The sequence below is a fragment of the Cyanistes caeruleus genome, chromosome 5 (assembly GCF_971803275.1).
Source record: "Cyanistes caeruleus chromosome 5, bCyaCae1.hap1.1, whole genome shotgun sequence".
Classification (NCBI taxonomy): Eukaryota; Metazoa; Chordata; class Aves; order Passeriformes; family Paridae; genus Cyanistes; species Cyanistes caeruleus.
Window position 1 is genome coordinate 1,047,424 of NC_141705.1, and position 12,577 is coordinate 1,060,000.

Sequence of the window (12,577 nt, forward strand, 5' to 3'; positions counted from 1 at the left end):
TGGAAGTTCCAGCTGTGCTGCAGCAGTAACTCCAGCTGTGCTGCAGCAGCAGTAACTCCAGCTGTGCTGCAGCAGTTCTGGCTGTGTATCAGCAGTTCCAGCTGTGCAGCAACAGTAACTCCAGCTGTGCAGCAGCAGTTCCAGCTGTGTCTCAGCAGTTCCAGCTGTGCAGCAGCAGTTCCAGCTGTGTCTCAGCAGCAGTTCCAGCTGTGTCTCAGCAGCTCCAGCTGTGCAGCAATAACTCCAGCTGTGCAGCAGCAGTTCCAGCTGTGCTGCAGCAGCTCCAGCTGTTCCATGGGATGGGCTGAGGCAGGAACAGCTGGCATTACCTGCACCTCTCTGGCCTCTGCAGGGATCCTCACACCCAAAATAAAAGGGAGGCAGCAAAACGTCCGGCTCCAAACGGCTCCGAAGAGCACCAGGATTGGCGTTAATTAGATCCACGCCAATTAAAAGCCGCTGTGGGGCTGTTTGGGGCCGCTGGGGGTTCTGGTTTTCAGCAGGAACGCGGCAGGATGACGGGGTTTGGTGAGGGTGGGTGGCACGGGGGGCTCAGCATGTCCTGCACAGGGCCCTGGGACAGGGATTTCTGCAGGAATCATCCCTGGATGAGCGGGAATGTTCTGGGGAGCGCTGCCAGCAGCCCCTAAATCCCCACTCCAGGCCTTTGTTTACAGCCCCTTCCTGCAGATGGGCCACGTGAGGATGGAGAATTCCCAGATCCCAGAGCTCCGTGGTGTCCCTGGCTGTGATCCTCATCCCTGAGGGGCTCTGGAAGGGGCTGCCCTGAGCCCACTTGGCCTGAGGCTCTGGAATCCTGGATCAGGGAATCCAGCTGATGTTGGAGTGATGATGTTCATGTATCCCAAGGGCTCCCAGTCCCGCAGTGTTTCACGGTCTGGTGCTTGGAGTTGGGATAAATTCCACTGATATTTTTATTTTCACTGTCTGAGCACTGAGTCTCCTTTCCTCCTTTCCTCTGGAGCTGCCCATCACCTTCCCCTCCTGTTCCACAGATCCCTTCTTCCAGACTTTTCCTGGTTCTGGAAGCGCTCAGAGCCAGCCTGGGCTCGTTCCTGGTGGCACTTTGGGAAAAGTCCAGCCTGGGGGTGTTTGTGTGGGGATAACTCGATGGAAAAGCCGCTGGAGAGGCTTTTCCTGGGAGCAAAAGGAGGGATCCAGGCAATCCTGGAGTGGTTTGGCTTTCCAAGCCCAAATTACCAGTCAAGACCTCCTCTATGATTCATTTCCAGTTGATGCTTCATTCTGTAAAGGAAATAAACCCCAAAAGGCAATTCCTCACTGAACTTGGGTTTGCTTTTTTTTTGTCTCCTGTTTTCCAGACTTCATTTTACGGCAGATTCAGGCACTTCCTGGACATCATCGACCCCCGCACTCTCTTTGTGACCGAGGTAATGCTCAGCTCTGTTTTGGGAGGCTCTGACAGCTGGAGATGAGCAGCAGAAGTGTTTCCACAGGGTTTGTGGTTCACAGGTGTGAAAAACCAAGTTCACTCTCCTGTAAGATTTTAAAAAGGTTTAATAAGGGCAATAAGAGACATAAAATAAAGCAAAGAGTTACGGCCGGGTGCCCCTGGAGCGTTGCCAGAACACAGCTGATACCTTTGGAACATTGGTTCCCTGGTGGTGGGGAACCCTTGGGAAGGAAAAGTTCTGCTCTGGAATTCTGTGGATTTTCAGTGAAGGACAGCTGCTTTTTCCTTTTTATTTTAATTTTTTTTCCAATTAAAAAAATAATAATTTTTATTATTAGGGAATAAAAAGAACAAATTCTGATGTTTTACCCAGTTTTATGCCGGGTCAGAGTTGAGCAGTTTTGGGTTCTGGAGGGAACCTCAACAAGTCAGGGAGGTTTGGTGTCCATCTCTGGGGCTGGGAAAGGACAGGGCTGAACTTTGGGGTGTTCAGGAATGACTTGGGGGCTTTCCAGGGAGGAACTGGAAAACTCTGAATGATGAACTCTGTCATCTCCTCTGGGAGGTGAATTCCGTGGTAGGGATGCTCAGGACACCTGCAGCATCTCTGCTGGTGTCCCCTTCCCTGGAGGATAAAATAACCTCCTGGGCCACTTCTTGGGGCACAAAATCTGCTTTTTGCTCTCTTTACTCCGTGTTTTTACATTGGCTGGGCCGTGCAGACGGAGAACTTGGGGTTTTTTTGCTTTCCCTCGATGGCTGAGGGGGCAAATGGGAGCTGAGGAAGGGTTTGCTGAGCCCCAGGGGTGAGCAGGGAGCTGACAGATGGCTGCATCTCCCAGCCCCAGGGCTCCCAGCAACAAACAAATCCCTGCTTGGCTTGGAGGAGCTCGTTGGCAAACGGGAAAAAAGAGTAGATGAATGAGTGTCTAATGGGAATGGAGGTTAATCCCCTGGAAAATGCAGGGAAATGTGGTGATATTTCATTTTTCTCCATCGTGTTTTGGATGGCTGTGTGCTCCATCACCGCAGCCTGCTGGTGTTGTGAGGAGGGATGAGGGATCTCTCCCAGTGGGGAGCTGAGAGGATGATCAGTCACGGTGACACTCATCCTTTAGGTGTTTATTTTCCAATGAAACAGATTCCTGACACCATCAGGAACTTCCTGATGTTTTTCAGAGGTTCTGGGGGAGGGAACCCTCGTGGGGTGGCCCTGGGTTCTGCCCTGATGTGCTCTGATGTCCTGCCATCTCCTGGGGCAGAGGGGCTGGAGCCCAGCCCTGGCCTCAGGAACCTCGGGGTGCTCATTCACCTCATCCCTGGCAATGAAATCCTCTCTTGGCAGCTGCAAATCCTCCAGCAAGTGGGAAATCGGCATTGCAGGGTCACCAGTCCCAGCCCCGGGATGTCCCCGGGGTCAGGGCCCGGCGTGGGGACGTGTCAGGCTGAAACGATTGGAATCAGTTTTAATTGCTCTGTAATTAAGGCCCGTGTGGGCCAGCAGGTGCTCTGAGAACCCATCCCCCTGGGCTGGCTGTGGTCACCCAGCTGTTCTGGAGGAAGGGCTGGCAGTGGCTGCAGGTGGAAGCAGGAGTGGGGCGAGCTCCGAGGGGCTGCCTGCTCTCTGTGCCTCGTCTCATTGTTCAGAGCCTGGCTCTGCAGAGCATCTTGCATTCCCATATTTGGCTTTAAAATGGAAGCAGGATTAGATGTATGTTATTTATACGAACGATACCTTCTTACTCAGCAGATTGACTGTCTGTGTTTATTCAGTGTCACATCTGCTGGCTCCACTCGAACAAAAAGTTTCTGGCTCCTGTTGTCTGTCACTGTGGATCCAATACAATGGGGCCAGCTGGAGTCAAGTCTGCCGTGTGTGTCATCCCTGGGAGCAGGGACACGGGGAGCAGGCTGGGCTGTGCCTGCAGCCAGGGCACAGCTGGATCTCCTCGGCCACGGGGAGCTGGAGCTGCTGCTGCTGGCCACGGGAGCCTGGGCTGGGACACGTCCTGCAGGTCCTGGATGGGCTGGGACACGTCCTGCAGGTCCTGGATGGGCTGGGACACGTCCTGCAGGTCCTGGCTGGGCTGGGACATGTCCTGCAGGTCCTGGCTGGGACACGTCCTGCAGGTCCTGGCTGGGACACATCCCCAGGTCCTGGCTGGGCTGGGACACATCCCCAGGTCCTGGCTGGGCAGGGACACGTCCTCCAGGTCCTGGCTGGGACACGTTCCCAGGTCCTGGCTGGGCTGGGCCACGTCCCCCAGGTCCTGGGTGGGAGCCTTGGACACGTCCTGCAGGTCCTGGCTGGGACACGTCCTCCAGGTCCTGGTTGGGCTGGGACACATCCCCAGGTCCTGGCTGGGACACCTCCCCTCAGGTCCTGGCTGGGCTGGGACACATCCCCCAGGTCCTGGCTGGGCTGGGAGAAGTCCCCCAGGTCCTGGCTGGGCTGGGAGAAGTCCCTCAGGTCCTGGCTGGGCTGGGACACATCCCCAGGTCCTGGCTGGGCTGGGACATCTCCCCCAGGTCCTGGCTGGGCTAGGTGAAGTCCCCCAGGTCCTGGCTGGGCTGGGACACGTCCCCAGGTCCTGGCTGGGCTGGGAGAAGTCCCCCAGGTCCTGGCTGGGCTGGGACACATCCCCAGGTCCTGGCTGGGCTGGGACATCTCCCCCAGGTCCTGGCTGGGCTGGGAGAAGTCCCTCAGGTCCTGGCTGGGCCAGAGGTGGAACCCGTGGAGCTCGGGGCACTGAGATCACCCCCAGGATGCCAGGCTGAGCCCGGAGGCTCAGCAGGACGTGGATCCTGTCCGGGGCCCCCGTGGGGACTCTGTGGCAGGAATGTGCCGTGCTCCCGGCACAGGAACCCCCCTCACCCCCAGTGTCACACACGGGGCTCTGCTGGCTGCTCCCAGCCATGAGCAGCCACCGTGGATCCAAGAGGAGACAAGGCACGGATCTGCCAGGAGGAGCAGCCCTGGAGCCAGGGGGGACGAGGTGGGAGCCCGGGGGAGAGCTCAGGTGGCCCTGGGCTTGGAGAGGTGGCCATGAGCCATCAGTGATCTCTGCTGGGGCTCTTCCTTCTGCTCCTCAGCTCCAGCCTGGAGCAAAGGGGGCCCAGGGGGAATTTCTGGCTCTGCACAAGTCCCTGGCAGGAGGGGACAGCCGGGGGGGATTTGGGATCTGCTCACAGGGAACAGGGACAGGAGGAGAGGGAACGGCCCCAGGGGAGCAGGAGGAATTTCCCCATGGAAAGGGAGCTCAGGCCTTGGAAGTGCCCAGGGAGGTTGGGAATTCCCATCCCTGGGGATTCCAGAGCCCCTGGATGTGGCACTCGGGGCTGGGGCAGCGCTGGCCCTGGCAGGGCTGGGGATGGCTGGGAAGGTCTCAGAGGGCTTTTCCAAGCGCAGCAGTTCTGGGATTGTGTGGCTGTGTCTCCCTGCCCGGGGCTGGGCTGGCTGCAGCAGCTGCTGGGGTTTGTTCCAGCTCTCCCTCTCCACAAGGTCCCTGGAGGAGCTGTCCATCCGTCTGCCCACCCCTGTCCATCCCAGCCCATCCCAGCCCATCCCTGTCCATCCCTGTCCACCCCTGCCCATTCCCAGCCCATTCCCAGCCCATTCCCTTCCCATCCCTGCCCATTCCCTTCCCATCCCTGCCCATTCCCTGTCCACCCCTGTCCATCCCTGCCCATCCCTGATGGCACATCCCTGTCCATCCCAGCCCATTCCCAGCCCATCCCTGCCCATCCAGAGCCCATCCCTGTCCATCCCAGTCCATCCCAGCCCATCCCTGTCCATCCCTGTCCACCCCTGTCCATCCCTGCCCATCCCTGATGGCACATCCCTGTCCATCCCAGCCCATTCCCTGCCCATCCCAGCCCATCCCTGTCCATCCCATCCCATCCCATCCCAGCCCATGGATCCCATCCCATGGATCCCATCCCATGGATCCCATCCCATGGATCCCATCCCAGCCCATCCCATCCCAGCCCATCCCATCCCATGGATCCCATCCCATCCCATCCCATGGATCCCATCCCATGGATCCCATCCCATCCCATGGATCCCATCCCATGGATCCCATCCCATGGATCCCATCCCATCCCATCCCATCCCAGCCCATCCCATGGATCCCATCCCATGGATCCCATCCCATGGATCCCATCCCATCCCATGGATCCCATCCCATGGATCCCATCCCATGGATCCCATCCCATCCCATCCCAGCCCATTCCCGAGCGCTCGCAGGGCTCGCAGGCTGGAGCAGGGTGGGTGCTGGCAGGGCTGAGCTCAGTGAGAACATCCCTGTGCAGATGGTCTGTCTGGCACCCTATTGTGAGAGCTGAGACCCCAGCAGCCACCGCTAGAAGTGCTCGAGGTTTTTTCCGCGGCTGTGGAAGGAATCAGGCGCTCCGGGGAAGGAAACGTGGTTGTAGGGTTGTTTTTTTTTTTAATTTAATCAGGGATGCTGTAAAAACTCGAGTGACACTTCATCCCACAGACAGCAGCAGAGAAACCAAGCAACAATAAATATTGAAACAGTAGCACAACCTTGCAGACAGACCTCGTTTTTGCTGTTAAAAAGGAGCTGAAGTGTAATCTTAGACATTAGCAGCTATCGAGTGGAGCTGCGGAGAGAGGGGATTTGGCATTTGGAGCTGCTGCATGTGCTCAACTTTCTCCTGCTTTTTTCAGAGGTTCTGGGTAAAAAAAAAAAAACCACAAAACGTGCTTGGCTTTTCCAGAAGGAATAGGAGGCTTTTCCCTGGATTTGGAGGCTGGAGTGTTTGCTGGAATTACCTGAGCAGCCCAGAGCTGTGTGTGAGGATGCGCTGAGCTCACTTTTATTCCATTTTTGTGGCTCTCCTTTGTCCCCCCCGCTGCTCCTTCCTCACCCAAAGCTCCCCCTGTCCCCTCCGAGCCCAGAGGGACAATTTGTGGCTTTAAGAGCGAGCCCCAGGGGTTTTTTTTTTGTGTGTTTGCTGTTTGTTCCCATTCCAATCGAGATGGGATCCGGCCAGGGTTGTTATAGAAACTCCCAAGATTTCCTCAAGAGAAAGGGGAAAAAATAGCAGCGAGCCCCATTCATCCCTCGCTGCTGCTCTCCATTCAGAGCTGCTGGCTGGGGAGAGCTGGATGGACGGGAATTCAGGGATTCAGGGAATACAGGGAATTCAGGGAATACTGGGGTTTCTGGGAATTCAGGGTATTTGGGGATTTCAGGGAATTCTGGGGTTTCAGGGATTTTTGGAATTCAGGGGTTTCAGGGAATACAGGGAATTCAGGGAATTCTGGGGTTTCAGGGAATTTGGGGATTTCAGGGAATTCAGGGATTTCAGGGATTTGGGGAATTCAGGGAATTCAGGGAATACAGGGAATTCAGGGAATACAGGGGTTTCAGGGAATTCTGGGGTTTCAGGGAATTTGGGGATTTCAGGGAATTCAGGGAATACAGGGAATTCGGGGAATTCAGGGAATACAGGGAATTCAGGGAATTCTGGGGTTTCAGGGAATTTGGGGATTTGGGGATTTCAGGGAATTCTGGGGTTTCAGGGAATTTGGGGATTTCAGGGAATTCTGGGGTTTCAGGGAATTTGGGGATTTCAGGGGTTTCAGGGATTTAGGGAATTCAGGGATTCAGGGAATTCAGGGAATTCAGGGAATACAGGGAATACAGGGAATTTGGGGATTTCAGGGAATTCTGGGGTTTCAGGGAATTCAGGTAATTTGGGGAATACAGGGAATTCAGGTAATTTGGGGAATACAGGGAATTCTGGGAATTCAGGGAATACAGGGAATTCAGGGAATTCTGGGGTTTCAGGGAATTCTGGGGTTTCAGGGAATTCAGGATTTCAGGGATTTTAGGGATTTCAGGGAATTCAGGGAATTCTGGTATTTCAGGAAATTCAGGGATTTGTGGTTTCAATGATTTCTGGTTTCAGGGATTTCAGGGAATTCAGGGAATTCTGGGATTTCAGGGAATTCTGGGGTTTCAGGGAATTCTGGGATTTCAGGGATTTCAGGGAATTCTGGGGTTTCAGGGAATTCAGGGATTTGTGGTTTCATTGATTTCTGGTTTCAAGGATTTCAGGGATTTCAGTGGTTTCAGGGAATTCAGGGACTTCAGGGATTTCAGTAATTTCAGTGATTGTTTTCAGATATTTCAGTGATTGTTTTCAGTGATTGATTTCAGTGATTGATTTCAGTGATTGATTCCAGCGATTTCAGCGATTTCTGGTTTCAGTAACTTCAGTCATTCCAGCCATTTCAGTGATTGCAGTGATTGATTTCAGTGATTGATTCCAGTGATTCCAGTGATTCCAGTGATTCCAGTGATTGATTCCAGCGATTTCAGTGATTGATTTCAGTGATTTCAGGGATTGATTCCAGTGATTGATTCCAGTGATTGATTTCAGTGATTGATTCCAGTGATTCCAGTGATTTCAGTGATTTCAGGGATTTCAGTGATTGGTTTCAGTGATTGATTTCAGTGATTGATTCCAGCGATTTCAGTGATTTCAGTGATCGATTTCAGTGATTTCAGGGATTGATTCCAGTGACTGATTTCAGGGATTGATTTCAGGGATTGATTTCAGTGATTGATTTCAGTGATTGATTCCAGCGATTTCAGTGATTTCAGTGATTGATTTCAGTGATTTCAGGGATTGATTCCAGTGATTGATTCCAGTGATTGATTTCAGTGATTGATTCCAGTGATTTCAGTGATTTCAGCGATTGATTTCAGTGATTGCAGTGATTGATTCCATCGATTTCAGCCATTTCAGTGACTGCAGTGATTGATTCCAGCGATTTCAGTGATTTCAGTGATTGATTCCAGCCATTTCAGTGATTGCAGTGATTTCAGTGATTGATTCCAGCCATTTCAGTGATTGATTTCAGTGACTGCAGTGACAAAACCTCAGCCCTGGAATTCTCCACTGGCTCTGGGGATGTTCTGCTGGCCCTCCCCTCTTCTCTCCCAGCTCTGGGGGCACCAGGGCCGCTCTTCCCTGCACCCCCAGACCTCACTGGAGCCTTGGGATTCTCCTTCCCAGACAATTGTCCTTTCCTGGTGGGAACAGCTTTTCCTGAGGGGAATTCTGGAGCAGCACACAGCCCTGAGGAGCAGCTCCAGGTGCTGCTGGGATCCTGTGGGATTGCTTCTCCTGCAGCCTGGGAATGCCTGAGACACCCTAAAAACCCCGGGGTGTTTCTCTCCACAAATTCCCAACCACGCCTGCTCCTGGAGCTGCTCATTCCAGCTGCGGCCCCTGAGCCAAGGCAGGAATTCCCAGGAGTTCCAATCCCTGGGGTTGGATTTCATTCCCCTTTTCAGGGTCAGCTTGGCTCCTGTGGGAGATCCTGGACCCTTCTGGAGGAGCAGGACCTCACACAGCCGTGTTTCTGCACCCCAATTCCAAACTCCCTCCAATGTCAAGAGGACTTGGCTTAATTAATGACTCATTTCTCTGCCAGGGATGTTGGATAGGTGTGGAAAAGGTTTCCCACCCTTATCCATGGAAACATCCAGGACACATTCATTTTTCTCTTCAAGAATTCAACCTCTTTCCAGGAAATCCCCGTTCTGCCGCTTCCATGTTATTTTTTATCAAGCTAAACTGAATTTTTAAGGCAGATTCAGCGAGCGTGGATGGGGTTTTATTTTTGAACCAGTTATGAAAGCTTTTGTGTATGAAATAATTTGCTGATTTTTGGAGCAAGGCACGGTGTTTTAGGTGGAATGGGATTGCCTTTGGAGATTTCTGAACACCATCACTCCGTGTTTGGCACTCCAACATCTGTAGAAGGTGTTGGATCCCGGTTTTCCGAATTTCCCACTGCTCCAATAAAACGGGAACAGAAGAACAAAAGGAATTTCTGGCACTAAAATCTGGTCTAATTCTGTTCCTGGGTCCCTTTTGGGGTGGGAGTGAAGGTGCAGCAGGGGAGGGGGATCCTGGATCTGTGGGGGGAGCCAAGGCTCAGCTGCTGGGAGAAACCCAGAGCAGCTCTGGGAATCCAGGAGCTGCCTCTTGGTGACCCCGGTGGGCCCTTCCAGCTCAGGATATTCTGATTTTAATCCCAAGCAAGAGGTTTGGAGAGGTGGGAGAAGGGTGGGGGCAGCTCTGCCAGGACACTCAGCCCGGAGCTGGCATGGGCTGATCCAGGAGGGATCCAATTCCAGGCCGACATTCCCAGACAAAGAGCGGGATCTGGGAGATGTCACCTGTTGTGGGAGCATGGGGACACAGGTTCTGCTGCTCTCCACAAATCCCTGAGGCCGTGATTTTGCCCAAAATCAGGAGGTTTTTCTCCAAAATCAGGAGGTTTTCCTCAGAATCAGGAGGGTTTCCCCAGAATCAGGAGGGTTTTTACCCAGAATCAGTTTTTACCCAGAATTAGGAGGATTTTGCCCAGAATCAAGAGGGTTTTTACCCAGAATCAGGAGGTTTTTGAACAGAATCAGGAGTTTTTACCCAGAATCAGGAGGTTTTACCCAGAATCAGGAGGTTTTTGCCCAGAATCAGGAGGGTTTTGCCCGGAATCAGGAGGTTTTTGCCCAAAATCAGGAGGTTTTCCCCAGAATCAGGAGGTTTTCCCCAGAATCAGGAGGTTTTTGCCCAGAATCAGGAGGTTTTTGCCCAGAATCAGGAGGTTTTTGAACAGAATCAGGAGGTTTTGCCCAGAATCAGGAGGGTTTTTACCCAGAATCAGGAGGTTTTCCCCAGAATCAGTTTTTCCCCAGAATCAGGAGGTTTTTTCCCAGAATCAGGAGTTTTTTTCCCAGAATCAGGAGGTTTTTTCCCAGAATCAGGAGGTTTTTGCCCAGAATCAGGAGGTTTTTACCCAGAATCAGGAGGTTTTTTCCCAGAATCAGGAGTTTTTTTCCCAGAATCAGGAGGTTTTGCCCCGAATCAGGAGGTTTTTGCCCAGAATCAGGAGGTTTTTGCCCAGAATCAGGAGGTTTTTGCCCGGAATCAGGAGGTTTTTGCTGAGGTTGTTCCTGGCTGTGCCAAACCTGGAGTCTGCACAGACCCTGCTCTGCTGATCCCGGCAGGGGATGGAAAACATGGAATCCTCTGGGCTGGGAATGAGGCGGCACCGGCAGAGTGAGCTCAGCCACTGGAAAGGGCCCTGGATCCAACCCCAGGCACAGGAGCGGCTGCTGTTCCCTGTTCCAGCTGTTCCCTGTTCCAGCTGTTCCCTGTTTTTCCCACTGTTCCTGCTGTTCCCTCTGTTCCAGCTGTTCCCTGTTCCAGCTGTTCCCTGTTCCAGCTGTTCCAGCTGTTCCCTGTTCCAGCTGTTCCCTGTTCCAGCTGTTCCAGCTGTTCCCTGGCTCTGGAATGCTTGCAGGACAGTGCTCAGCACTGACTGTTGGTTTGGGTTGGTTTCCAAGGAAACCCCAGAGTGCCCTTTGGTGCGAGGTTTCCCTGGATCCCTGGGTCCCTGCGTCCCTGCATCCCTGGATCCCTGCATGCCTGGGTCCCTGGGTCCCTGCATCCCTGGATCCCTGGGTGCCTGGGTCCCTGGATCCCTGGGTCCCTGCATCCCTGGATCCCTGGGTCCCTGGATCCCTGCATCCCTGTGTCCCTGGATCCCTGGATCCCTGGGTCCCTGCGTCCCTGGATCTCTGGATCCCTGTGTCCCTGGATCCCTGGATCTCTGGATCCCTGGGTCCCTGGATCTCTGGATCCCTGCATCCCTGGATCTCTGGATCCCTGCATCCCTGGATCCCTGGGTCCCTGGGTCCCTGCATCCCTGGATCCCTGGGTCCCTGGATCCCTGTGTCCCTGTGTCCCTGGATCTCTGGATCCCTGCATCCCTGGATCCCTGGATCCCTGTGTCCCTGCATCCCTGGATCTCTGGATCCCTGTGTCCCTGCATCCCTGGATCTCTGGATCCCTGTGTCCCTGTGTCCCTGTGTCCCTGGGTCCCTGGGTCCCTGGGTCCCTGTGTCCCTGGGTCCCTGTGTCCCTGTGTCCCTGTGTCCCTGTGTCCCTGGGTCCCTGTGTCCCTGTGTCCCTGCATCCCTGGATCTCTGGATCCCTGCATCCCTGGATCCCTGTGTCCCTGTGTCCCTGTGTCCCTGTGTCCCTGGATCCCTGTGTCCCTGGATCCCTGTGTCCCTGGATCCCTGTGTCCCTGGGTCCCTGTGTCCCTGGATCCCTGTGTCCCTGGATCCCTGTGTCCCTGTGTCCCTGGGTCCCTGTGTCCCTGTGTCCCTGTGTCCCTGTGTCCCTGGATCCCTGCGTCCCTGGGTCCCTGGGTCCCTGGCTCTGAGCTCCTGGGGAGCGCAGTGGCTCGGGAAGGGCTGGGGAGGCACCAGGAGCTCTCCGAGGAGCTTTGGGACAGCATTCCCAAAACATGCCGTGTTTCTGGGCCCAGCTCCGGCAGCAGCCGTGGAAAATCCCCCAAAAGGCTGGAATGTGAGTGCAGGCTGGGAATCCCCCAGCTGGAGGAGACACAACCTGCCAGAGCTCCGGGAGCTGCTGTCCCCAGACCTGGATCAGGTTTAACCCCTGGAAAAGGATTTTGTATCCTGATTTCTTCCCCTCTGGGCGATCCAAGGAACCTTTCTGCTGGCTGCTCCTGCCCTGGGGGGGTTTTACACTTCAATAAATACGTGTATTCCAGGGAAATGGGCATTCCTTCAGGAAAAAATGGATATATTGAGATGTATAAATATCTATGTTTTTATATATTCTCTGTAAAATATGGCTTGGGTATAGTGTCTGTTATATATACTAAATATATTAAATATGATATAATATAATATAATATAATATAATATAATATAATATAATATAATTCATGATATAATAGTTAATATAATGCATGATATAATAATCTAATGCAATATAGATAGATAAAGCAATATAACAATACAGTATACAATAAAATACAATATATATCATACAATATATGATAAAATACAATATTATATATATTATGATACATAATATTATAGAATATGATATGATGTGATATGATATGAGATGACATGACATATTATAATTATATGAGATATGAGATAAATATAATATAATAATATAACATAACATAGCATAACATAATACAATATCATATATTATGAGATATGATATGATATGATATGATATAATATAATATAATATAATATAATA

At 52.8% G+C, this 12,577-nt stretch overlaps 1 protein-coding gene across 4 annotated transcripts in view; it reads left to right on the forward strand.

Annotated features, from left to right (window-relative positions):
- Window positions 1-12,577, forward strand: part of SFXN5 (sideroflexin 5) — a 110,140-nt gene that overhangs the window by 10,079 nt on the left and 87,484 nt on the right. For all 4 annotated transcript variants that reach the window (XM_086888704.1, XM_086888707.1, XM_086888706.1 and 1 more), the window contains exon 2: window positions 1,344-1,412. In XM_086888704.1, the coding sequence (XP_086744830.1) occupies window positions 1,344-1,412 (69 nt within the window). The remainder of the gene's footprint in view (window positions 1-1,343; window positions 1,413-12,577) is intronic.